Source organism: Rhinopithecus roxellana, chromosome 6, assembly GCF_007565055.1.
Source record: "Rhinopithecus roxellana isolate Shanxi Qingling chromosome 6, ASM756505v1, whole genome shotgun sequence".
Lineage (NCBI taxonomy): Eukaryota > Metazoa > Chordata > Mammalia > Primates > Cercopithecidae > Rhinopithecus > Rhinopithecus roxellana.
The window spans coordinates 107914015-107939487 of NC_044554.1; the positions used below are offsets into that span (position 1 = coordinate 107914015).

Sequence of the window (25473 nt, forward strand, 5' to 3'; positions counted from 1 at the left end):
AGTGCTCGGATTACAGGCATGAGCCACTGCACCCGGGCCATTCTTCATTTCCCTCTTACTTTTTACTTTATGTACCCTGCCCCTCCTTTGATTTCCTCCTCCTTCATTCTTCCTCCCTCCTGTCCTTTCTTTCTCACTTTTCGTCTCTGATCTTTTTCTGGGACCTCCAGTATTTGATAAATAGGCTTTACAACATGTATTGGAGAGAACAGCAAGTGTGGAGAAGTACCCAGTTCTCCCTCCTAGAAGAACTCCAGCTCTCTCTAAATCCCTCCTACCTGGCCCCGGCCCTCGAGGTCATTTCGCAATAAATACAAATGGATGAGACCTTGGGACAAAGGACAGCACAGTGCCTGGGAGTTGTGGGGCTCACTGAGTGTGCATCGTGAACTCCACAGAGGACGTGGGCAGCAGGCTTCACACCCCAGACCCTCGGGTTTCTCTTCTGCAGTGGCCTCAGCTGCTTCCCCGGGGGTAAGGGCTGACTGTGGCCGTGATGGCCAGGTAGAGCCTTACTGCCCCCTCTCTCTGCAGCACCTGTGTCTCTGGTGAGATGGCATGCACCTCGGAGCACTGCCCAGGTACCCCCATGCTTGGGGCACAGGAATTGGGCAGTGGTGGGTCCTCAGGGACCACAGGGGACTTAGGCCCTTTCTGAGATAAACTCCTGGGAGCTCAGTGGTCCCCAGGGAAGTTAGGGTATGAAAAGACTGACCTGGTTTCACACACACGCCCTCTGCCCCCAACACGCCCTGGCAGTGGCCTGTGGCTGGAGTCCCTGGACCCCGTGGAGTCTCTGTAGCCGCAGCTGCAACGTGGGCATTCGGCGCCGCTTCCGGGCAGGCACTGCACCCCCAGCTGCCTTTGGGGGTGCTGAGTGCCAAGGCCCCACCATGGAGGCTGAATTCTGCAGCTTGCGGCCATGCCGAGGTGAGAGCTAGGACTGAGATCCTGAGACCTCCTTAAAGAACCTTCCAGAGAGAAGCCAAGAAGACTCCCATCACCCCCCACCCTGAACCTCCAGGGAAGTGCAAGAGACTTCATTAAGAGATGCCACTAAGAGGTTGTCCCCAGAGACTCCTTGAGGGTCTGTTCCCTAACAGGGCCCCTCCTCAGAGTAGCCCCAGCTTCTCTCTAGAGACCAGCCCAGTTCTAGGCCGAATACTAGAGCCCCTCAAGCAGGTGTGAGGCACCTTAGGTAGGATATGACACTACAGGTGAAGCGGTGGAGGGATCCCAGGGGTGTCTGGGTGGGAGGAGGAGAAGGTGAGGTGGGCACGAGAGGCAGGGCCTTTGGTGACCTGGGTACCACCCCCAGGTCCTGGTGGGGAGTGGGGCCCTTGGTCTCCGTGCTCCGTGCCCTGTGGTGGTGGCTACAGGAACCGCACCCGGGGCAGTGGCCTGCACAGCCCCATGGAGTTCTCCACCTGTGGCCTGCAGCCCTGCACAGGTGAGGGCTGCCCTGGGGACCCTCCAGTTCTCATTCTTACCAACCCAGGGCACTGTCAACCCCCTGTCCGCCACCCCAGCACAGCCCTGTCCCTCAGCCATTGTGCAGCCCCTATGACCACCCCACCCATACCCAGAGCTGGTGCCTCTCCCAGGTTGGGAGCTCAGGGGAGAGCTGAGTGCTCTGGGGCTGGGCTGTCAACTTCTATGTCCCCAGGGCCAGTGCCTGGCGTGTGTCCCAGGGGCAAGCAGTGGCTGGACTGTGCCCAGGGCCCTGCCTCCTGTGCAGAGCTCAGCGCTTCAAGAGGGACTAACAAGACCTGCCACCCTGGCTGCCACTGCCCCTCTGGGATGCTCCTGCTGGTGAGTGTCCCCCTGCCTGGCCCCAGCAAGGCCTCCACACAGCTTGGGGACTGTGGGGTGGCAGGGAAGGGACAGGCAGGATCTGGACAGCGAAGAACAAAGGGTGTGGGGCTGGAGACAGGGAGACCCTGCAAGGTTGAGGAAAGGGTACTGAACTCATGGCAGGAACCAGCAGGGGATCCTGGGCAGGTCTCATCCCTCTCCCATGTCCCTCCCCCATCCCCCATCTGTCTTCCCTCTCCCCACCTGTGTTAGTCTCCTGGGGCTGCTGCCACTGAGTGCCTGAGATCCTGGGCAGGTCTCATCCCTCTCCCCTCTCTCCCCTGTCCCCCATCTGTCATCCCTCTCCACACCTGTATGAGCTTCCTGGGGCTGCTGTCACTGAGTGCCTGAGATCCTGGGCAGGTCTCATCCCTCTCCCCTCCCTCCCCCTGTCTCCCATCTGTCTTCCCTCTCCCCACCTGTATGAGCCTCCTGGGGCTGCTGCCACCGAGTGCCATGCACTGCGGGGGCGTCTTGAGCAGTGGCCCCTGATGGTCTCACAGATCCTGGAAGCCCAGGATCATGGTGTTGGCGGGTAGGCTCCTTCTGAGGGCTGCAAGGGAGACTGTTCAAGGCCTCTCTCCTCTTCTGGGAGTTTGCTGGAAATCCTTGGCACTCCTTGGTCTGTAGGTGGCCTTCTCCCTGTCTCTTCACGTCATCTTCCCACATTTTCTCTTCTTCTAAAGGACACAAGATGCATTAAAACTAGGGCCACCTCAGTGACGTCCTTTTAACCCAATCACCTCTGTACAGACCTCATCTTCAAATAAGCTCCCATTCCCAGGGACTGGGGCTAGGACTTGAACTTGAGGGTTTGGGGGGCCACAATGCAGCCCATGGACCACCCACCTCTGTTTCTTCACTGGTAAAAAATGGTGATAGGTCTAGAAGGTCTTTGTGAATTGTCCCTGCTCAAGTGCTCTGTTCAGTATGTTATCACCAGTTATTTATCGAGCACCTACTCTATGCTTAGTCTCTGGCTAAGCTGTTCTGTGGGGAAGTAGTAGTCTCTGCCCTCAAGAAGCATCCAGTCTGGGGAAACCAGACCCAGAGCCCCTAAAATGAAGATGAAGCCATCAGATGGGCAGGAAGTGAGCTTTGCACATTGTGGAGTGGGGTAGGTCAGCCATGGAGGGCTCCCTGTAGGAGGTGGTCCTGACTTGAACATCAGAGATTGGAGGGTGTGGAGAGTAGGGAGGCATGGCAGGCTTCCTGGAGGAGGTGGTCCTGCACTTGAAGATCTGAGATTGGAGAGCAGAGAGGTGGCCATTCTAGTCAGAGGGTGGTGGGAATTGGGGCTAGGAAATGCTGGCTGCATGGTGGGATTGAACAAAGCCGTGGGGTGAGTCATAGGGTGTGGTTAAGGGACATGTTGTAATCATATCTGAGTTCAAATCAGGCTCTTTTACTAGTAGCCCAGCGAGCTTGGGGGTAGTATTCCCGTGCCTCAGTTCCTGCCTTTGTAAATTAGGGTAAAATTACAGCCAGTCACAGGAGTCAGTGAGACGGCGCAGGGAAAGTGCTTCCCAGGCCCTGGCGCGTAAACTTCAGAGCATTCGACTTTGAATCGTGCGCCACAAGACGGCTGTTTATTTTAAATCTGAAGGGCTTCTGTCCGGTCCGCCTGTGCACCATGTTTTTCTGTTTTTATTTTGTTGATGAAAGTGTGTCTTTTCCTACCATTGCTGTGCAAATTGCACAGTTCATGTTTTCATGGCTAACTTCATGGGGATTTGACAGTTCAGTCTCATGTCCTGCAATTTAAGATGGTCTTTTTCTCCTAGAAATTGGAGGGTCCATGCCCCCATGGCCCCCAAGCTGATGGTCTGCATTTGCCCGGCAGGAGGGCAGTGGGGAGAGCTGCATGGCTGTGGAAGGAGGGTGGGTGGCTTTTAAGGGGGAGCTTGAGGATTGCATGCTGGCTGTGACCAGGGGTGGGGAGCCCAGGCCCAGCCCATCTGGAGCCAGAAGATGATAGAGGGTTTCGATTCCAGAACAACGTGTGTGTGCCCACCCAGGACTGCCCTTGTGCCCACGAGGGGCACCTCTACCCTCCAGGCAGCACTGTGGTTCGTCCATGTGAAAACTGGTGAGACACCGCCCCCACCTCATTATGGCCCTGTGGCTTCCGAGGACTCGCTGTCCCTCCTCAGAGGCAGGGACTTTGGCTCCAGTTGGGGACAGAGACACACGTGCCCCCCACCCCCAGCCCCTCGGGACAGTTGTCCAGCCCTCTAAGGCTGCACCTGCCTATACCCCTCCCTCCCCCATCCCCCATCTGTCTTCCCTCTCCCCACCTGTGTGAGCCTCGTGGGGCTGCTGCCACCAAGTGCCATGCACTGCAGGAGGGTCTTGAGCAGTGGCCCCTGATGGTCTCACAGATCCTAGAAGCCCAGGATCAAGGTGTTGGCGGGTAGGCTCCTTTCACAAGGGAGACTGTTCAAGGCCTCTCTCCTCTTCTGGGAGTTTGCTGGAAATCCTTGGCACTCCTTGACCTATAGGTGGCCTTCTCCCTGTCTCTTCACGTCATCTTCCCACATTTTCTCTTCTTCTAAAGGACACAAGATGCATTAAAACTAGGGCCACCTCAGTGACGTCCTTTTAACCCAATCACCTCTGTACAGACCTCATCTTCAAATAAGCTCCCATTCCCAGGGACTGGGGCTAGGACTTGAACTTGAGGGTTTGGGGGGCCACAATGCAGCCCATGGACCACCTGATCCTCTGCTGCTCCCCACAGCTCCTGTGTCTCTGGGCTCATCGCCAACTGCAGCTCCTGGACTTGTGTGGAGGGTAAGGAAGCATCCCCACTTCTGACTTGCACCCCAGCTCCCCCATCCCTCGGCTGCAGAAGCGGGCCAGGGCTGAGACTGGGGGAGGAAAGCCATCAGGAGAGGTGGGGAACAGGGGCACCATGCTCCATCTTTAGCCTGTCCAGCTTGTGCCTGTCTGCCTCCTGCCTGCCTGCCTCCTGGGCATCCCTTAGGTGAGCCCACGTGGTCACCCTGGACCCCTTGGAGCCAGTGTTCAGCCTCCTGTGGCCCTGCCCGACGCCATCGGCACCGGTTCTGTGCCAGGTCCCCCAGTGCAGCACCATCCACTGTGGCTCCGCTGTCCCTGCCAGCCACCCACACACCTCTCTGCCCAGGCCCCGAGGCTGAGGAGGAGCCATGTCTCCTGCCGGGGTGTGATCGTGAGTGCCTGCCCGCCCTGCCCGCCTGGACCCTCCTGCGGAGCCCAGGGTGGTGCCCACTGTGCGCTGTGGATGCTGCTGCCTTGTACCAACTGCCCCCTGGCCCCAGCTAAGCCCCTCCTCACTCCTTCCTGTGCTGTCCCCCCAGGAGCTGGGGGATGGGGTCCATGGGGGCCCTGGTCCCACTGTAGCCGGAGCTGTGGGGGAGGCCTGCGGAGCCGGACCCGGGCCTGTGACCAGCCCCCACCCCAGGGCCTCGGGGATTACTGCGAGGGGCCACGGGCCCAGGGGGAGGCCTGCCAGGCTCTGCCCTGCCCAGGTACCTGCCAGGGATGGGGGTGGGGATCAGGGATGGAGGAAGGGGAGTTAGAGGAAGCATTCCAGGGAGACAGGCCAGGGTAGATGACCCCACACAGCTCTTAGCCCATCCTGTCTGCCCTCAGTGACCAACTGCACCGCCATTGAAGGGGCAGAGTATAGTCCCTGTGGCCCTCCATGCCCTCGCTCCTGTGATGACCTAGTGGTGAGTCCCAGCTCCCTTGGTACTGCCACCTGACCCAAGGCCCACTTTGCGGGAGGGCAGGGCATGGCTTTGGGCTCATGGCCTCTTTTTGCTGGGGCCTGGACAGCCCAGCACAGGTGGGCATGGGTGGGGGCTCTGGCTTCAGTTCACAGAGCATGCCAGCCCGTCCCAGAGAGACACCAGCCTTGCCCCACAGAGAGACAGCCTCACCCAACAGCCCTTATCTGTAGATCAGACATTTATGACAAAAATGGCATAAACACAAAGGAAGGGGGAAATCATCTCGAACCCCATGAGCACGTTGGTGTCTAGACCTGCATGTGTGCGTGGGTGGGGGAGTGGGTGTCCACTGTGTGCCCACCCAGGCACCCTGGACACAAAGGCAAGCAGACATAGGGTCACCACGGAGCCCACATTCTGGGCTGAGCAAGACGGACATGCATGAAAGAACGGACACAGTAGGGGACCGTGAAGAATGAGGGAGGGCTTCGAGGCCTTGGGTGTGGAGGTGCTAAGGGAGATGGGGACAGGGAGGAGAAAGAGGAGGAGTTAGACGAGAAGAGAAGGTCGTTGCAGGCAGTGCCTGCTCCAAGCCGCCCCAGGACCTCCCAGCTCCTTCCCAAACTGCCCCCTTGCCCAGCCAGCTCTCCAGGTTCTAGAGAGGTCTGGGACATGCCCCAGGTCCCAGGCCATCAGTCCAGGTCACTCGCTGGAATTGGGGTTTTACATTTGGGAACACTTAGCTCCAAATTCCTGCCCCAGGGAGCCAAAGGGAACCTCCTCAGCTGCTCCTCCCTCCCCTCCACCCCCAGGGAGGGGCCAACTCAGAGACTCCAGTGGAAACTGCAAGGCTGGGTCCCCTTCCTGCCTTTCTCATTGGCACTACAAGGTGTACTCTGTGTTTAAAATGTGAGGCCTCTGTCATACTTTTCTCCCCAGCCCCTTGTTCCATTGTCTTCCCTGCATAGCTTCCCTTTGTCTGCTGATGGCCCCCCACTTACTGTCCCCCAGCACTGCGTGTGGCGCTGCCAGCCTGGCTGCTACTGCCCACCAGGCCAGGTACTGAGCTCCAACGGGGCCATCTGCGTGCAGCCGGGTCACTGTGGCTGCCTGGACCTGCTGACCGGGCGGTGGCACCATCCGGGGGCTCAGCTGGCAAGGCCTGATGGCTGCAACCACTGGTAAGGGGCCCCTGCCGTGGCGGGAGGCAGGGATGCCAGCAGGAGTCACCCCACTTCATCCCATGCTCTTGAGCTCTCCGGAGTCTCTGCGGATGCCCCCACAATCCCTGAGCAGATGTGGGCAGGCACCATGACCCGTGTGTGACAGGCGAGGAAGCTGAAGCTAAGCCTGTGTGTCTGCAGGGGCTGGGCGTGTGCTCAGGGGCAAGAGGGGTCTGGGCAGGAGGAGCCTGGGCAGGAGGAGTGACAGATATGGCATTCACAACCCATCTGACCACACAGTTGGCTCCCGGGTACCTGTAGTCCTTCGTCAAGAGAAGGCATCAGCTGGTGACCCCTTCTGAGAGGGCCAACTAAGTGGGACAGGGAGCAGGATGGGGAGGCACTGGAGAGCTGGGGGATGGAGCACTGTCTGGGAGAACCTGAGGATCAATTATAAGGATGAGGGGAGGGGAGAGGCAGTGGAGGGGGTGCAGGGTTAGGGTTTGGGGTGGGACTGAGCTGCTGCCTCTTCCTTCTGTGTCTGCACCCCCTGCTCAGCACCTGCCTGGAGGGGAGGCTGAACTGCACAGACCTGCCCTGCCCAGGTATATGCCCAGCTTGGAGGGAGGTAAGAAGGGGGGCCTGGGACCGGGGAAGGGACGGGTTGCACCCCAGTGCCCTCCGTTCTCCTCACAGTGCCTGGAGGCTGGTGCCCATGGTCGGAGTGGACAATGTGTTCCCAGCCCTGCAGGAACCAGACCAGGAGCCGCTCCAGGGCCTGTGCCTGCCCCACTCCTCAGTATGGGGGTGCCCCATGCACCGGGGAGACTGGGGAGGCAGGGGCCCAGCATCAGAGGGAGGCCTGCCCCAGCTCCGCCACGTGCCCAGGTGTGATGCCCCATGAGGCCCACGTCCCTCCCGCAAAAGGCCCTAAACCCCTGCTCCAACCCTGCTGACCTGGGGCCTCCTGGGCCTCCTAATGCCGATGATCTGTCTTCCTGGCACAGTGGACGGAGCCTGGGGCCCATGGGGGCCATGGTCTTCCTGCGACACGTGCTTGGGGCAGTCCCACCGGAGCCGGGCATGCAGCCGGCCCCCCACCCCTGAGGGAGGAAGGCCCTGCCCTGGGAGCCACACGCAGAGTCGCCCTTGCCAGGACAATTCCACCCGGTGCACAGGTCAGGCTTCAGTAAGGTCTGGGAGGGCACCTCTAAGTCTAGGGAGATGCCGACTCTGGTCTCTGACCTCCACACACATCATGTCACTCTCTCAAGGGACAGTTCCCAGGCCATCAATCATGGATCTGGTCAAGGTGGCGGGCCCAACTGGGAGATAGGCATGGCAGGAGGTCTGCAGATCCCTCAGGATGCCGTTCAGTGACCACCCTCTCTGTTTTCTTCCTGCATAGACTGTGGGGGTGGCCAGAGCCTGCACCCCTGTGGGCAGCCCTGCCCCCGCTCCTGCCAGGACCTGTCCCCTGGGAGTGTGTGCCAGCCAGGCTCTGCGGGCTGCCAGCCCAGCTGTGGGTGCCCCTTGGGCCAGCTCTCCCAGGATGGGCTGTGCATACCCCTGGCCCGCTGCCGCTGCCAGTACCAGCCTGGAGCCATGGGTGAGTGCCTCCCCTCTCCCCCAGGCCCCAGCACTGCAGTGCCACCTGTCCGGCTCCTGTGCCACTTCCTCGGGGGCCCAGCCTGGGGCTGCAGGACAAAAATGAGCAATTACCAGCTCTCTAGGCCTTTGTGTCCCTCGACCCACCCCACCCCCCACCCCCAAACCCAGGGCCGTCTGGTTGAAGCGTCTACCTCCCTTGTTCAGGACATAGGGTGCCATGCAGTAGAGGCAAGAGGGTGGGGAGTAGAAGGCCATGGGGTGGGAGAAAGGATGGATGGGGGGAGCTGAGCTGTCTGGAGCCCCCACCCCCCACTCCTGTGCCCCTCAGGGATCCCTGAGAACCAGAGTCGGTCAGCAGGGTCTAGATTTAGCTCCTGGGAGAGCCTGGAACCGGGAGAGGTGGTCACTGGGCCGTGCGACAACTGGTAAGCCAAGAAAAGTGGGGACAGGGAGGTGCGTAGAGCCCAGGAGGGGAGCCCTCAGGGCATGGGGCTGGTCCTGTCTCTGAAGTCCCTCCCTTGTCCCCAGCACCTGTGTGGCAGGCATTCTGCAATGCCAGGAGGTGCCCGGCTGCCCGGACCCTGGGGTGTGGAGCTCTTGGGGCCCTTGGGAAGACTGCAGTGTTTCGTGTGGGGGTGGGGAGCAGCCGCGCTCCCGGCGCTGTGCCCGTCCTCCCTGCCCAGGGCCTGCCCGCCAGAGCCGCACATGCAGCACACAGGTCTGCAGAGGTGAGCGCCAGCCCGGGGCCTAACCCCCCTCTGACCTTTGAGTCCCATCCTGGCTTTTGACCCTGACTCATGGTTGCCTTTTGGCCTCTCCCTCCTCACCCCCACCTGTCCCCCAGTGCCCTCCCACCATCAATGGACAAGTGAAGGAGGACTCAGCCAGACTGTGGGAGCCTGTGGGAGGGGGCAGTGCCCATGGCGGGGAGATGGGCAGGTGAAAGGCACTCCCTGAGGTGGGCAGTGAGGGCCAGGGCTGGAGCAGGTGCTGATGTGGCTGCTGCCTCAGAGGCAGGTTGCCCGGCCGGCCGCCTGTACCGCGAGTGCCAGCCCGGCGAGGGATGCCCCTTCTCCTGTGCCCACATCACGCAGCAGATGGGCTGCTTCTCTGAGGGCTGCGAGGAGGGCTGCCACTGCCCCGAGGGCACCTTCCAGCACCGCCTGGCCTGTGTGCAGGTCAGAACCTGTCCACCCCACAACCTGTCCACCCCACAACCTGTCCACCCCACAACCTGTCCACCACTCCTCGCCCTGCCTGCCCTTCCTTTACCTGTCCCCTCTGTCATGTCTGTCACTTTTGCAGACCCTGTCGCCCCTGGGCAGACCCCTAAGCAGAATACAGGCTGGTGAGGGCACCTGAGGCTTCTGCTGACAGCGTCGGGGGCAGGCACAGTTAGATGCAGACTCCCGGGGTCCCTGGTTCCCCGGGAATGGGGGACACCTGCCGCCTCTGGACTTGCCTGGCCTCTGCTCCTGACCGGCACATCTCCCAACCCCGCCGGGGCTCTCATCTGCCCCTGTGTTTCCCGCTGACCCCTCACTCTGGCAGGGAGGGGCAGTTTCCTGCCAGGTTCTCATGTCCCCCAACCTCACTGGCCCAGCCTCACCTTCCTGTCCTCCACTGTGGGGCATGGGTCTTCACCACCCCTCTCTTGCCTATCACACACTTGTGGGAACAGTGCCCCTCACCTTCACTCCCCTTGGCGCCAGCTGGTCCCCCGCTGTGGATCCCAGCGGCAGCCGGGGCCAGCTCTGCTCTGCTGAGCCCAACGGGCACACGGATCGCTTTCCTAATCCTAAGGCTGGCTGCCCAGTGGCCACCCCTGAGCCAGAGTTCCAGGATGCCATAGCCAGGAGGGACCAGAGCAGCTACCTGGTCTCACCTCCTACACCTAGAGATGGTGACAGTGAGCCCCAGAGAGGGGAGGGGACACACCAAGGTCACACACAGCAGCAGAGCCAGACCCAAACCTAACATCCCGATTCCTGGCTCAGGCTCTTTCTGCCCCCGCACCGCATCTGAGTCTGTGAGGGCCTGTGCTGGCACCTCCTTGTGTCCTGCTGGGCACTCTGTGTGAGGAAGCCAGCTCAGGCCAAGCCCAGGCCATGTCCCTCTCATGGTGTGCTCATGCACCTGACGTGGGTGAACAGCCCCCTGCTCCTGGAAATGCTTTCCTGGAGCCTGAAGCCCTCTTCTGGGTCCTCACACTGACCCTCCCCAAGTTTCTCCAGGGGATGTGCACAGCCCTGGGTGGGTGGCCTGTGCTGTAATGCTGTCTCCTCTGCCCCACTTCCCCAGGAGTGCCCTTGTGTGCTGACAGCCTGGCTACTGCAGGAGCTGGGAGCCATCAGAGGTGACCCTGGTCAGTCCCTCGGGCCTGGAGATGAGCTCGGCTCGGGTCAGACACTTCATACAAGCTGCGGCAACTGGTGAGGGGGATGGTGAGGGTCAAGGAGATTTTCAGTGGAGGGAGGGGTAAGAGACCAGGAACCCCAGTCTGCCCTCTGACCCCACCTGGGCTGGATTAACCTGGCTCTTCCCCCAGCTCCTGTGCACATGGGACACTGTCTTGCTCCTTGGAGGACTGCTTCGAGGCCGATGGTGGTTTCGGTCCCTGGAGCCCGTGGGGCCCATGCTCCCGCTCCTGTGGTGGGCTGGGCACCCGCACCCGCAGCCGCCAGTGTGTGCTCCCCATGCCTGTCCCCAGTGTTCAGGGCTGCCGTGGGCCCCGCCAGGGCCTTGAGTACTGCCCCAGCCCAGACTGCCCTGGTAAGGACAACAGGAAGGTGGTGGGCAGGGCTGGGGTCAGGATGGCACTGGACAAACATCTAGGAGGTCTTCTTGGAGGAGGCAGTATCTGAGGGGTTTTGAGGGAGGGAGGGAGGGAACTTTGACCAGTACTGGAAGGAAAGGAATGGCTTGAGCAAAGGCCTTGATCCTGCAGGGAAGTGCTGTGCTTGGGGCCTGGGTATCCACAGGAGCTCAAGCTGAGGAGGGCTGGACTAGATAGCTGTGAGCCCGCAGTGCCAGCTGCCAGTGGTCCTGGTGCACTATGGGTACAAAAACATTTCTGAGTGGGGTTTCCTTTGGCACAGGGGCTGAAGGGTCCACGTTGGAGCCAGTGACAGGCCTTCCAGGTAGCTCCAGACTCCCTGCACCTCTGCCTCATGGCCTCCCTGTGGGAAGAGCAAGTCCAGGGGCCCTTTCCTCATCCCCTGCTTCCTGGAGAGGCTGAAGCTCAGGCCCGACTCATCCCAGGAGGTGCCCTCCCCACTCCCTCCCCCAGGTGGCTGGGGCCCGTGGTCCTCCTGGTCCCCCTGCTCCAGAAGCTGCACGGACCCTGCTCGCCCTGCATGGCGCAGCCGCACCCGCCTCTGCCTGGCTAACTGCACCATGGGTGACCCATTACAGGAGCGCCCCTGCAACCTGCCCTCGTGCACAGGTGTACCTTCCAGCCTCAACCTCTGACCCCAGCCACCACCCTCAGACAACTCATTGTAACCCCCAAGTCCCAACATCTAATACCCCTCAAGTAATCATTGGTTTCTAGTGTTGACATCTCATTTCAAATCAGTGTCTGACTCCGGGCTCTGGGTCCTCGTTGCCAACCTCAGCAGCTGCTGGGGAGCCCAACTTCCAGCACATTCCTTGTTCTCTTGTGTGTGCGCTGAACTCTCCAGCCACCCAGAGGTCCCACCCAAATCCCTTTGCAGCCCTGTGAGTCTGGGATTACTGTCCCCGATGAGAAAAGGGGATACTGAGGCCCAGTTGTCAAAGCTGCACAGTAGTCAATGTCAGATCCAGACTGAGAGCCCAGAGCTCTGGACGAGGCTGGCCTGGGTGGTGGAGTTCTACCCTTAAGCTGGGAGCAGAGAGGAAAGGCTGGGCAGGTGTCGTGCAGCTGGGACTGGCTCCAGCTCCGCTTTGTGTCACAGAGCTGCCCCTGTGCCCTGGCCCTGGCTGTGGAGCTGGGAACTGTTCCTGGACCTCCTGGGCCCCGTGGGAACCTTGCTCCCGCAGCTGCGGGGTGGGTCAGCAGCGCCGCCTGCGGGCATACCGTCCTCCTGGGCCCAGCGGGCACTGGTGTCCCGACATCCTTACTGCCTACCAAGAGCGGCGCTTCTGTAACCTACGAGCCTGCCCAGGTGAGGCAGCTGGGGGAGACCAGGGCGTACCCTAGGCTCTGCCCCTGGAAGGCCCCTGGCATCAGTGCCCCCTCCCAGGCATCCAGCCTACCTGTGTGGCACTTCCATCTCTCGCACCAGATCCTGACCTGGGCTCGTGGGAGAGGTGGGGGCCCTACCTGAGCCGACCCCTCAAGTGGCCGTTCTCTTTCCCACACAGTGCCCGGGGACTGGTCACGCTGGAGTCCCTGGTCCTGGTGTGACCGCAGCTGTGGGGGAGGCCAATCCCTGAGAAGCCGCAGCTGCTCGAGCCCCCCACCCAAGAACGGGGGTGCCCCCTGTGCTGGGGAGCGGCACCAGGCCCGGCTCTGCAATCCCACGCCTTGTGGTATGTCAATGGTGATAGTCCTGTCCCACCCCTGTTGGGCTCCACTCTGCATGGGGCCCGGCTGCTACCTCATGGGCCAGTTTGGAAACTGAGCCCTCTGGGTGGATGGCTGGGCCTGGCATTGGGCAAGGATACCCTGAGCGTGTCTGTTGTCTGTGCCAAGGCCCAAAGATCCACCCCGGCCACCCTAACCAACAGGAGAGCTCCTCCTCTCGGCTGTCCCACCCCCGAGGTGGGAAAGAACCACCCAGTCCTGTCATGATTTTTGGAGGCTTTGACAGTGGCCCTGTCAGGAGCGGGTGTGGCACTTGTGGGTGGTGGATGGAGCCAGTGACTGTAGCTGAGCCTGTGCCACCTCCTGTCACCCCCAAGCTTCAGCTTCTTTAATTAGCCCTCCCCAGCTCACCAGCCCTGTGGCATGGGTTCCCCCAGGGCTCCCCTCCTCTATCCCCACCCACCCTCTGGGGGGGACACAGGCTCCAGGTAACACTGTTGGCTTTTGAGACCCACAGATTTAGTCCACCTCTGCAAACATTTACTGGGTACCAGGGTAGGTGCTGAGAACTCACAGGAGGTGAGAGGAACTCACTGTCTACCTAGAATGTCCCAATCCCAGAGTCTTCCTGAGTCTTCTGTGTTTCAGTGGGCTCCAGCGTGGGGGATGGGATGGGTCCTGTAGCTTCATGGATGTAGGGAGTCCCCAGCAGGGCAGAGGGAGGGTTTCTGAGCCGTGGGTCCTCCTGACTCTGGGCCCCCCCATCTGCTTAGAGGCCGGCTGCCCAGCAGGCATGGAGGTGGTCACCTGTGCCAACCACTGCCCCCGCCGCTGCTCAGACCTCCAGGAGGGAATTGTGTGTCAGGACGACCAGGTCTGCCAGAAGGGCTGCCGCTGCCCAAAGGGTAGGTGCTGCCCTGTCCTTCAGGAGTATCAGGGTGGCTGAGTGGGAAGGTGTGGGTGGGGCCAGGGGTGCCAGCTCCAGCCCTTGCCCCACAGGGTCTCTGGAGCAGGATGGCGGCTGCGTGCCAATTGGGCACTGTGACTGCACCGATGCCCAGGGCCACATTTGGGCCCCAGGGAGCCAGCACCAGGATGCCTGCAACAACTGCTCATGCCAAGCTGGGCGGCTCTTCTGCACGGCTCAGCCCTGCCCGCCTCCCACCCATTGTGCCTGGAGCCGCTGGTCGGCCTGGAGTCCCTGCAGCCACTCATGTGGGCCAGGAGGGCAGCAGAGCCGCTTCCGGTATGGGGCTGGTAGGGCTAGAGGTCCCCTCTGCCACCCAGGGCCTCACTCTGCAAGGCGCCGTCTCCCTTCTGACAGAGAGTTCCTAGGTCCCACTCTCACCAGTGACAGCACCACCCCAGACCCTGGGCCAGCTCTGTCCCTGGTTGCCCTGGCTTTTCCTTAGCTGTCTCCATGCCCACCCTGAGGTGTCCCGTCAGGGTGTCTCACCAGAAGACAGACAAGTGATGAGGGGCCTGGGCCATCTCTCACCTCCTCTGCCCTGGCCCCACCCAGGTCCTCCACGTCGGGCTCGTGGGTCCCAGAGTGTCGGGAGGAACAGTCCCAGAGCCAGCCCTGTCCTCAGCCCTCGTGCCCACCCCTGTGCCTGCAGGGCACTCGCCCCCGCACCCTGGGGGACAGCTGGCTGCACGGGGAGTGCCAGCAGTGGTGAGTGCAGGGCAGGGAGCGGGGCTGGAACCGCCCTGCTGGAGAGCAGAGTCCTGAGTCCTGGCTCTTTCGCAGCTCCTGCACCCCGGAGGGTGTGATCTGTGAAGACACGGAGTGTGCAGGTCTGGGCTGCCTCCGGATCCCCGCCTCAGCCATGCTTCTAGCCTCATGCTTTGCCTGCCATGTGCTCTGGGCCTCATTTTCTCCCACCTTACTTAACTGCCACTCCCTGGGCCACCATGCAGGTCCCGACCCAGTCCTCTGGCCTTTGCTCCCTCCACCTCCTCTGACCTCACCTGTGCCCTCCCACAGTGCCTGAGGCCTGGACGCTGTGGTCCTCCTGGTCTGACTGCCCTGTCTCCTGTGGAGGTGGAAACCAGGTCCGAACCCGGGCCTGCAGGGCCGCAGCCCCTCACCATGGGAGCCCACCCTGCCTGGGCCCTGACACCCAGACCCAGCCCTGCGGGCAGCAGCCTTGCCCAGGGCTGCTGGAGGCCTGCTCCTGGGGCCCGTGGGGGCCCTGTTCCCGCAGCTGTGGCCTGGGCCTGGCCTCTCGCTCTGGGTCCTGCCCCTGCCTGATAGCCAAGGCCGACCCCACCTGCAATGGCACCTTCCTCCACCTGGACACCCAGGGCTGCTACCCAGGGCCCTGCCCGGGTGAGTGTGCGGGGGAAGTGAAATTACCTCCCCACTTTTCCTACCTTGGGAGATTCAGAAAATAAATATTTTTCTAGTTCCCGGATGATCCCTTCAAATAAGCCTGCCCTGCCTGTGCCCCCATGTTTTGCTCAGTTCCTTTCGTCTTCCCACCATCTCTTCTCTTGGGGCCCTCCTTGTGGGGTGAGAGGGCGTCCAGCCAGCCCAGCCTTTCAGGCCCCTCTTGCCTGTTTCCTGTGGAGGGTGTCAGCAGGGCTGGGGTGAGAGGGACGGCAGGCAGGGGAGAGGGGGACTGACACACCCCTCTGGTCCCTAGAGGAGTGTGTGTGGAGCAGCTGGAGCAGCTGGACGCGCTGCTCTTGCCAGGTGCTGGTGCAGCAGCGCTACCGACACCAGGGCCCGGCGTCCCAAGGGGCCAGGGCAGGCGCCCCCTGCACGCAGCTGGATGGCCACTTCCGGCCTTGCCTTATCGGCAACTGTTCTGGTGAGGCTCCAGGAGCAAGAAAACAGGGAGCTGAGCAGGGCAGCAGCCACCAAGGGTCCCTGTTGGAACTCCCTGCTCCCCTCACAGCCAATGTAATGCCCCCAAGACCTCAAAGCGGCTGCCTGCGCCTGTGCCCGCACCCGTGCCTGCCCTCGAACCCAGCCGCTCCCCTGCTCTCCCCAGATACTCCGTCACAGCTGCGCCCCCAATCCCTCACCACAATTTGTCCACCCTGCAGTTGCCAGCCCGCCTGTGACTTTGGCCCGTGTAGCTGCCCTCTAGGAGGGTGTCTTGCCCGCCTCCTGCTGCGGCTGCTCTCCTGCCTTCCATCTCTGCCCCTGTCTCCTATCTCTGCCCCTCTGTCTCCCATCTGCCAATCTCTGGAGCACCTGCCAGGCCCCTCACTCCTGCAGCCCCCTCCTCAGCTGCCTCCTCCAGGGATCTTCCTGGCTCTCCAAGGCCCAGCCCATCCTGATCTTCCCTGGAGGTGCCCACAGGAGCTGAGTGGGTGCCAGATGGGGGACACTGGTTTGTTCTGACATGTGGAGGGTGGGCATCTTGTACTTTTGCCAGGTGACCCCAAGGGGCCTCAGTGGAACCATGCAGCATGTTCTCTCGGCTTTGGGAGTGGTGTCTCTGGGCTGTTCCCCCACCAGCCTGCCTCTCCCGCATCTTCCCCAGAGGACAGCTGCATGCCTCCCTTTGAGTTCCATGCCTGCGGCTCCCCCTGTGCTGGGCTCTGTGCCACACACCTGAGCTATCAGCTCTGCCAGGACCTGCCGCCCTGCCAGCCGGGCTGCTACTGCCCCAAGGTGAGAGCTGGGAGCTGGGGCAACTTCCAAGAAAAAGGGGGTCCTCTGCCCACCCTCCCACTCCTCCTTATCTCTGTGATGTCCATGGTGACCCCACCTCCTTCAAACTCCTTGGAACTCGGTGCCTCCTCCCAGCTTGCCGTTCACTCGGCATCATGCATATGCACCTGCTGCAGGCAGGGCACAGTGCTGGGTGTTGGGATGACACGATGATCACTGTCCTGTCTCTCCTTCCACCCAGGGGCTGCTGGAGCAGGCTGGGGGCTGCATTCCTCTGGAGCAGTGTAACTGCTGGCATACCTCAGCAGCGGGAGCCAGGATAACCCTGGCCCCTGGGGACCGCCTGCAGCTGGGCTGTAAGGAGTGGTGAGTGATGGGGGGAGGAGTGGGGTGTAAGGAGTGATGAGTGATGGGGGAAGGAAGACAGAGTGCTGGGGCCAGGGAATAGGGCAGGGAGGCCTGGGGGGCCCAGTCCAGCCTCAGGACAGAAGACCATGAGATGCCAGAGTTTGTAGCTCCCTTATCTTGCCCCAAATATGCCTAGGGCTCAGGTTACCCTTGCATGACCGCCCCCCCGCCTGGGAGGTCCTGGGCTGGGTCCTGCCTCCCTTAGTCTACCCTGACCACCCCTCCCGCAGTGAATGCCGGCGTGGGGAGCTGCACTGCACCAGCCAGGGCTGTCAAGGTAACCCTGACCTATGGAGACAACTGTCCCCATTGTTTGGGACTGGGGAGTTTCTGGGATGCAGAACTTTCAGTGCTAAGACGGGGACAGTCCCAGGCAAACAGGGATGGTGGGTCACCCTACCCTGCCCCCACACCACCCTCAGCCTTCCTGTTTCCAGCACTTCCTGGTCATGACCCTGAGCCTCTCCTGCCTGTCCAACAGGGTCTCTGGGCTGGGGGTCGGTCACTGGGAAGGGCACCCACACCCTGCCCTTCCAGGTCTTCTGCCTCTGAGTGAGTGGTCCGAGTGGTCGCCCTGTGGGCCCTGCCTGCCGCCCAGCGCCCTGGCCCCTGCCTCCAGAACTGCCCTAGAAGAGCGCTGGCTCCAGGACGCAACCAGCCTCTCTCCCACCTCGGCCCCGCTGCTGGCTTCAGAGCAGCACCGCCACCGGCTCTGTCTAGATCCTGCAACAGGGAGGCCCTGGACTGGAGCCCCTCACCTCTGCACTGCACCCCTCCGCCAGCAGCGCCTCTGCCCTGACCCTGGAGCCTGCCCTGGTAATGGGGAGAGGCAGAGGCCACAGGACAGGAGGGGCCTGGAGTGCAGGTTGGGGGAACCTTGTGGAAGGGGCTAGGCTATAGAGCGCATTGATCTGCTGCCCCTCCTGCTTGCCTCTAGGGCCTGCAGGATTTGAAGCTGGGGTGGGGTCCAGGCAGCAGCTAGAAAGAGGAGCAGGAGGGCCTAGAGGGCTTTAAGGCCAGCTGGAGCGTTGCAGCTCCCTTGAGGGGAAGGCTGGAGGTGGGCCTGGGTACTGACTCCATTGTGCCTTCCCCAGACTCATGCCAGTGGAGTCTGTGGGGGCCATGGAGCCCCTGCCAGGTGCCCTGCAGTGGGGGGTTCAGGCTACGCTGGAGAGGGACAGAGGCCCCCACTGGAGGAGGCTGCCGGGGGCCATGGGCTCAGACAGAAAGCTGCAACAGAGGGCCCTGCCCAGGTAACTCCCATCCCTGCATCCAGAGGAGGGTCTGGGACAGGAACATCTGAGATCAAACCTGAGGGGAGAGTTGCCTCTACCCCAGAGCCGTGCAGTAGAAGCAGGGAGCCAAAAGTGTCCCCAACACGGACTCCCATCATCTGGTCCTCAGGTGAGAGCTGCGAGGCCCGAAAAACTGTACTCACCCTCGACTGTGCCAACCAGTGCCCACGCAGCTGTGCCGACCTCTGGGACCGCGTTCAGTGTCTACAGGGACCCTGCCGCCCAGGTAGCCAGCAGGTCCCACCACCTGGCTGGGAGTTCCCGGAAAGCCTGGGCCTCCCGCAACTGCCTCCTGCTCCCAGAGAGTGTGTGATCTCGGGCAGGGGTGGGGGAAGTTCAGACTGCTGGGTCATGAGTGGCGGGGCAGGAAAGTGGTCACTTTCAGCAGCCAGCTCTGAGTCCTGCAAGAAGTGAGCGTCACTCAGGGCCACTGTTCCATGTGGATGCTCAGGTGGCTGTCAGGGTTACTGGGTGGTGCCCACACAGGCTAGAGCAGCCCTTTCCTGTGCATGGGCAGTGGGAGGTACTGTGGAAACCAGGCTTTGGACTCGATCTGGTTGCCGGGGGAGGACCCATTGGGTAAGCCCTGCCCGAGCACCCAATCTTGTTCGGCCTCTTTACCCACATCCCTAGGCTGCCGCTGTCCCCCTGGCCAGCTGGTCCAGGATGGGCACTGTGTGCCGATCTCCTCTTGCCGCTGTGGCCTCCCTAGTGCCAATGCCTCTTGGGAGCTGGCCCCGGACCAGATGGTGCAGCTGGACTGCCAAAACTGGTATGGCTGCAGCCCCGCCAGGGCTAAGGGAGCTTTGGGTGGAGGTATGGGGCAGGTCAGCCTTCGTCGGCATTGCTGGGGAGCAAGGGTTACGTTCACCCTGACTGGAGCCCTTTGTGCTTACCCCTGTGCACAGCACCTGTGTCAACGGGTCCCTGGTGTGCCCACACCAGGAGTGTCCAGTCCTTGGGCCTTGGTCAGCCTGGAGCAGTTGCTCGGCCCCCTGTGGTGGGGGCACTATGGAGCGACATCGGAGCTGCGAGGGAGGTCCTGGGATGGCACCATGCCAGGCCCAGGACACGGAGCAATGGCAGGAGTGTAACCTGCAGCCCTGCCCTGGTGAGTGTCCTGGGTGGCAGGTGAGTGATCCCTCCATTGCTGCCGAGCCCAGGCCCTGCCCCAGTTGTAGGGGGTAGGTGTGGGAAGAGGAGGTCGGACTCCGGGCAGCCCCCTCCCTGGGACTGGAGTTGCTGGGTCCCTCCCATCTCCCTATCTGTGTGCACCCCACAGAGTGCCCCCCTGGCCAGGTGCTTAGTGCCTGTGCCACCTCATGCCCACGCCTCTGCTGGCATCTGCAGCCTGGTGCCATCTGTGTGCAGGAGCCCTGCCAGCCTGGCTGTGGCTGCCCTGGAGGGCAGGTGGGTATTGGGTGCTGTGTCCTGACTCCCTGTGGGGGAAGCCGGCAGGTGGGGAGGGAAGAGGCGGTGGTCTGAGTGTCACTGAACCTGCCTCGCTGCAGCTGCTGCACAATGGCACGTGCATGCCTCCTGCTGCCTGCCCCTGCACCCAGCATTCTCTGCCCTGGGGCCTCACCCTGACCCTGGAAGAGCAGGCCCAGGAGCTGCCCCCAGGGACTGTGCTCACCTGGAACTGCACCCGCTGGTGAGGGCCTGGCCCTGGGGTGGGGAGCCGGGATGAGGAAGTGGGGGGAGGAGGGCATGGGAGGCATCTGAGTGTGCTTCTGTCTTCCCAGTGTCTGCCATGGTGGAGCCTTCAGCTGTTCCCTTATTGACTGTCAGGGTGAGATGGGGCCATCCATGCCCTCTGCACCTCCAAAGTCCAAGGCCCGGGACTGGCACTGAGGAGGAGAGGAGGGCCCTGCTCACAGCCTAGACAGAGCTTCAAGAACCCTCCCCTGCCTGTCCACACTGACCTCTCTCTAACCGGAGACCCAGCACCCCCTGCCCAGGGCTCCCTGGGGTACTCAGTGTGGTCTGCCCCACTTGTGGGGCATTCCCTAGCACATGGTGTACACAGAGCCAGGGCTGTGAGTGACGCCAGGAAGTGGAAGGTTCTTTCCCTGCCAGGGAGGAAACTGAGGTCTGGAGGGGTGAGCGGAAATGAGGGGCCTGGCCTGGCAGCCCCCAGGCGGTAGCATTTGCCCTGTGCAGTGCAGTGTGGCCCAGTCTGATCAAGACCAAGGGCCCACCCACTGTGTGCCCAGCTCTGCCACGCTGGGCTCTGTGGCCAGCCTCCAGGCAGACCACCCCCCAGAACAGGCAGAGAGGGGACAGTCTCCAGGCCTCTGACAAGCAGGCAGCACCCCAGAGGGTGAGACATCAGTGCTGAGAATAGAGGCTGGGTGGACAGGATTGGTCAGGGAGGCTTTTCTGAAGGCGGTGAGACCTGGCCTGGGTCCAGCTAGTGTTTGAGTGGGTGGATAAGAAAGATCAGGAGGTGTGGTTGGAGGCTACTGCGGCTGAGAAGGCAGGACGGGGACATGAGGGTGCTCAGCTTGGGAGGGGCGGAATCGAGGCTGGATCCAGGGCTGACTGGAAAGGTGGGTTGGATGGTCTTCCCTGGCAGAGTGCCCCCCTGGAGAAATGTGGCAGCAGGTGGCCCCGGGGGAGCTGGGGCTCTGTGAGCAGACATGCCAGGAGATGAATGCCACAGAGACCCGGAGTAACTGCAGTTCGGCTCAAGCCTCGGGCTGTGTGTGCCAACCTGGGCACTTCCGCAGCCAGGCAGGCCCCTGCGTCCCTGAAGACCTCTGCGAGTGCTGGCACCTCGGGCATCCCCACCTGGTGAGACACAGAACCCCCTCTGCTACCACCCACCCATTCCTGACCTCAAGCCTCCCCATCTGTCTGTAACTCCACTGGCTCCTCCCCTTACTCCAGGCCCTGCAGCAGCCAGCAGGGCTCCGCTCTCCCCCTGAACTGTCTCTGGCCCCAACAATTCATCTCCCTCCTGGGTCTCTTGTTGCCCGACTCCATCCAAGCCCATTGCCCCCGCTAGGCACTCACAGCCTGGGCTTGGGGGTCAGGAATACTATTATAGAAAAGTCTACAAGTTGGAGCTGGGCACGGTGCCTCATGCCTGTAATCCCAGCACTTTGGAAGGCCAAGGTGGGTGGATCATGAGGTCAAGAGATCAAGACTATTCTGGCCAACATGGTAAAACCCTATCTCTACTAAAAATACAAAAATTAGCTGGGAGTGGTGGTGCGTGCCTGTAGTCCCAGCTACTCGGGAGGCTGAGGCAGGAGAATCACTTGAACTGGGGTGGTGGAGCTTGCGGTGAGCCGAGATTACGCCACTGCACTCCAGCCTGGCGACAGAGCGAGACTCTGTTTCAAAAATCAATCAATCAATCAAATAAAAAAAAGAGAGAGAGAAAAAGCTACAAGTTGGCAGAGACCAAGAGGAGGCTCTCCCCTACTCTCCCCAGCCTGGATCTGAATGGCAGGAGGCCTGTGAGAGCTGCCTCTGCCGCAGTGGGAGGCCTGTCTGCACCCAGCGCTGCTCCTCGCTCACCTGTCCTCAGGTACTCCCTGCATCCCTGCTACTCTCTGGGGTGGATCCCCCCTCACCTGTGCTCAGGTAGCCCCTGCAGCCCTACTACCCTCCTGGTTCCTCAGGCTCCTTCCTGGGACCCTCCTCTGGGGAGGGCGGGCTGGACTCCAGGTGTCAGGACCACCATGGGGCTCTCTCTCTCTGCAGGGCGAGGAGATGGTGCTGGAGCCAGGGAGCTGCTGTCCCTCTTGCCGCATGGAGGCTCCGGGTATGGAGGGAACCTGGGCACATTGTGGGGTGCCTCTCCCTGGTCTAGACCCTTCTCCTCTGCCGCCCCACACCTGGCCTTTTCAGCCTGGCAGGTGCCTGCCTCCCCCAGGCCGACCCACCATGGGGATTTGAGGAGTGAAGACCCCAGCACATATCACAGCGCCTGGCTGCCCCACCCCACGTGTTCCCCTCAGACCCAGGCCCTGCCCCTCTTCCCACAGTCCCCTCAGTCACCTCCTCCTCCTGTGCTCTGTCCCCTCCAAGTCCCCTCAGTCACCTCCTCCTCCTCTGCCCTCCCCCAAGTCCCCTCAGTCACCTCCTCCTTCTGTGCCCTCCCCCACAATCCCCTCTGCCACCTCCTCCTCCTGTGCCTTCCCCCACAGTCCCCTCAGTCCCCTCCACCTCCTGTGCCCTGCCCCTACCTCCTGCCACTCAATGCCCCTCCCCACAGAGGAGCAGTTGCCCTCCTGCCAGCTCCTCACGGAGCTTCGAAACTTCACCAAAGGGACCTGCTACCTGGACAAGGTAGAAGTGAGCTACTGCAGTGGGTACTGCCTGTCCAGCACCCATGTCATGCCAGAGGTGAGCCAGGGACCTGCTGTCCAGGCCAGGGGAGTCGCATTGGCCAGTGGCTGCCGAGGGCTGCACTGAGCCTGGGACCTGGGCACAGCCAGAGGCCACGAGGCACAAGGTGCTTCTCATGGAGCTAACAGTGGAGTCGGGGAGGTGGATGGTCAGAGCTTTCCCCAAGGCAGTGGTGTGCACCTGCGGGTTGGCCCAGAGGTTTTACTAGGTGCCTGACCCCCTCCCACAAAGGTCTTCTGTGGTCCCACACCATTCCCAGAGTGTGTCCGCTGTGCCCCTCAAGGCAATGAGCCAGGAGCCCAGCAAAGAAAGGCATGGAGGAGCTAAGCTAACCTCTGAAATTAGAACCCATCACACGGTGCATGAGAGCATGAGAGCTCTGCCAGAATGCCCTTTCTACAGAGAGGATCACCGCACACATTTCCTGCAAGCTGTCCGAGCCAGGCTGGCTCCGAGTCTTGGGCAGGGCTCCACTCTGCGTTTGCCCTCTGTGGACCCAGAAGCCCTGGTCCTTCTTGGGATCATCCGAGGGGCTCTGTGCCCACCCTGAGTCCCCTCAGCCTGAGCCTGATGAGCTGTGACCTGAGCTGCCTCCTGCCAGGGTCCTCTCTCCAGCTCCACTCCCACTACCGCCTGCCCCTGGGCCCACCTCGCGTCCCTCCCACCTCAGTCCACCTGGTTTACCTCATCCTGGAAGACAAGGATGCTTTCCTACCTCGTCCCCAAAGACACAGCCCCTTAACCCTCAGCCGCTCTACGGCTCCCCCAGGTGCGTCCTGGACCTCCTGGAAATACCTTCCCAAATCACTTTTGGAATTTTTTTCACACTTTTAGAATTTTTAAAACATAGAGTGAGAAAAGAGAGAAAGTAATTAAAAGATGCTTTTTTTTTTTTTTTCCTGAGGAAAGAAATTGATAGTGGGATAGAAATTGGAGGGATAATTTTTTGCTGAATAACCTCTGGCAGTTTTTGAACCTGGCATTGTATGAATGTACTACCCATTTCAAAGTAAAATTATAAAGAGAATTATACATAAAATTAAATGATGTGCTCATAGGACTCTGATAGAGGTGCTTTAACCACAGTGCACAGGGATCTGCTTTGGAGAACTCACTTTGCATTTGGGATCAGAACTATGCAGTTAGAACGGACTTATTTGTAGTTTCATATATAAGTCTGTCTGTCCAACTAGACTCAGCCCCTTGCGGTAGAAGTATGTCTTTCCCCCTGCAGCCAGGAGGCACTGATGGGCACGTTAAAAGGATTCGCTTAACCTGTAGGTTGTTGGACATTCAGACAGTGGGGGTGAAGGAGGTGGGCTTCTTGCAAAAGGGGCTTGGCAGTGGCCCAGCCACCCTGCTCAGTGAAGAGGGTGTGCTCTGGCCCTCCCGCCATCCCACCCCGCCTAAAATGGGAAAGGCCAAGAGGGGAGGAAACTCCATTTGGCCCTAGTTCACCCACTCCCTCTCGCTCAGGAGCCATACCTGCAGAGCCAGTGTGACTGCTGCAGCTACCGTCTAGACCCGGAGAGCCCCGTGCGGATCCTGAACCTGCGCTGTCTGGGTGGCCACACAGAGCCCGTGGTGCTGCCAGTCATCCACAGCTGCCAGTGCAGCTCCTGCCAGGGTGGGTCTGGACAGGGCTTCGGGCAGGGAGGGGATGGGGAAGGAGCCTGGGCAAGGACCCAGTGTTGTGAACTAGACCCAGGAACACACACATAGCTCCTCCTTCCAGCATTCTTCCTTGAGTTCTTCTAGTCCATGTTTTTCCTTCTTCTCAGTGTTCTTGTTCATTTCATCTCCTATCATGTGTAAGTGTGGGTGTCTGGAGTAATTGTACCTTGTTCAAACCTCAGCTCATCTTTTTTTTTTTTTTTTTTTTTTTTTTTTTGAGAAGGGGGCTCACTCTGTCACCCAGGCTGGAGTGCAGTTGCGTGGTCTCGGCTCACTGCAGCCTGGAACTCCTGGGCTCAAGTGATCCTTCTGCCTTAGCCTCCCGAGCAGCTGGGACCACAGGTCACAGGTGTGAGCCACCATGCCTGGCTAATTTTTCTTTGTAGAGACAGGGTTTCACCATGTTGCCCAGGCTGATCTTGAATTCCTGGGCTCAAGTGATCCACCTGCCTCGGCCTCCAAAAGTGCTGGGGTTACAGGCAGGAGCCACTACGCCCTGGCCCCTGACCTCATCTTTTAAGCAGGGCTAACACTGCTGTGCAGGCTTGTTGGGTGGACCTGGTGAAGGCATGCATGTGAAGTGGCTGGCAGGTGCCTAGTTCTGTTAAGTACCTGCCATATGATAACCTGAGGTCCCACTGTGTGGCACGTGAGGGGGAAACAGGTGGAAGGCACCAATGCTGCCTGGGTGGAGCACAGTAGAAGGCCTGGTGTTGGTTCTGGGCTTTCTTCTGGCACCAGCCTGACAAGTCTGCCTCTCTTACTAACCCATCTCCCCCTCATGTGTCCCCTAGGAGGTGACTTCTCAAAGCACTAACAGGCTCCGCTGGTTGAGTCCACAGCCGTCCCTCTTGTGATCATGGGACTCAGCAGCACTGACTATGTCCTCCCACACTCTCCCACCTGCCCCCAACTGGGGGTCCATGACTTGGCATTAGCATGTTCCAAATAAAGTGACACTGGCAACAAGTCACTGTGCAGCGTCTCTATCCTGGGGCTCAGAGGGAAGAGGGAGGGTGGGCCTGAGTCCTGGCCTGGACCTATGTAAGGACTTTGTCTCCTGGAGACCTGTGCACATCTGCTATGGACTCAAGATGGCATTCCCCATGACTGGTGAACCTGGACAAATCATTCCCATATCTGAGCCTCAGTTCCATCTGTAGCAGCACAGGCTTGAATGGAGCCTTGAAGACCTCCCGTATTAGACGTCACTAGTGTCCCAGGTCATATTCCTCCACCCAGTGTGATTTCA

General features: G+C 60.9%; 1 protein-coding gene across 1 annotated transcript in view; it reads left to right on the top strand.

The window, feature by feature from the left end:
* LOC104675265 (SCO-spondin) overlaps positions 1-25188 on the top strand; it is a 58211-nt gene extending 33023 nt beyond the window's left edge. The window contains 46 exon segments of the mRNA XM_030932768.1: positions 535-581; positions 760-930; positions 1319-1450; positions 1667-1812; positions 3849-3943; positions 4595-4647; positions 4841-5047; positions 5196-5366; positions 5491-5570; positions 6582-6751; positions 7292-7338; positions 7430-7621; positions 7741-7911; positions 8142-8342; positions 8673-8769; positions 8873-9072; positions 9356-9522; positions 10646-10776; positions 10893-11116; positions 11443-11484; positions 11634-11789; positions 12283-12492; positions 12692-12859; positions 13628-13759; positions 13854-14100; positions 14377-14529; positions 14605-14651; positions 14842-15186; positions 15503-15670; positions 16352-16482; positions 16724-16848; positions 17121-17167; positions 17428-17706; positions 17985-18143; positions 18295-18411; positions 18819-18957; positions 19094-19296; positions 19468-19595; positions 19697-19839; positions 19931-19977; positions 20764-20981; positions 21628-21723; positions 21900-21960; positions 22414-22544; positions 24024-24174; positions 25016-25188. Coding sequence (XP_030788628.1) covers positions 535-581; positions 760-930; positions 1319-1450; positions 1667-1812; positions 3849-3943; positions 4595-4647; positions 4841-5047; positions 5196-5366; positions 5491-5570; positions 6582-6751; positions 7292-7338; positions 7430-7621; positions 7741-7911; positions 8142-8342; positions 8673-8769; positions 8873-9072; positions 9356-9522; positions 10646-10776; positions 10893-11116; positions 11443-11484; positions 11634-11789; positions 12283-12492; positions 12692-12859; positions 13628-13759; positions 13854-14100; positions 14377-14529; positions 14605-14651; positions 14842-15186; positions 15503-15670; positions 16352-16482; positions 16724-16848; positions 17121-17167; positions 17428-17706; positions 17985-18143; positions 18295-18411; positions 18819-18957; positions 19094-19296; positions 19468-19595; positions 19697-19839; positions 19931-19977; positions 20764-20981; positions 21628-21723; positions 21900-21960; positions 22414-22544; positions 24024-24174; positions 25016-25038 — 6568 coding nt within the window. The 3' untranslated portion in view covers positions 25039-25188.
* The last annotated feature ends 285 nt before the right edge of the window (positions 25189-25473 follow it).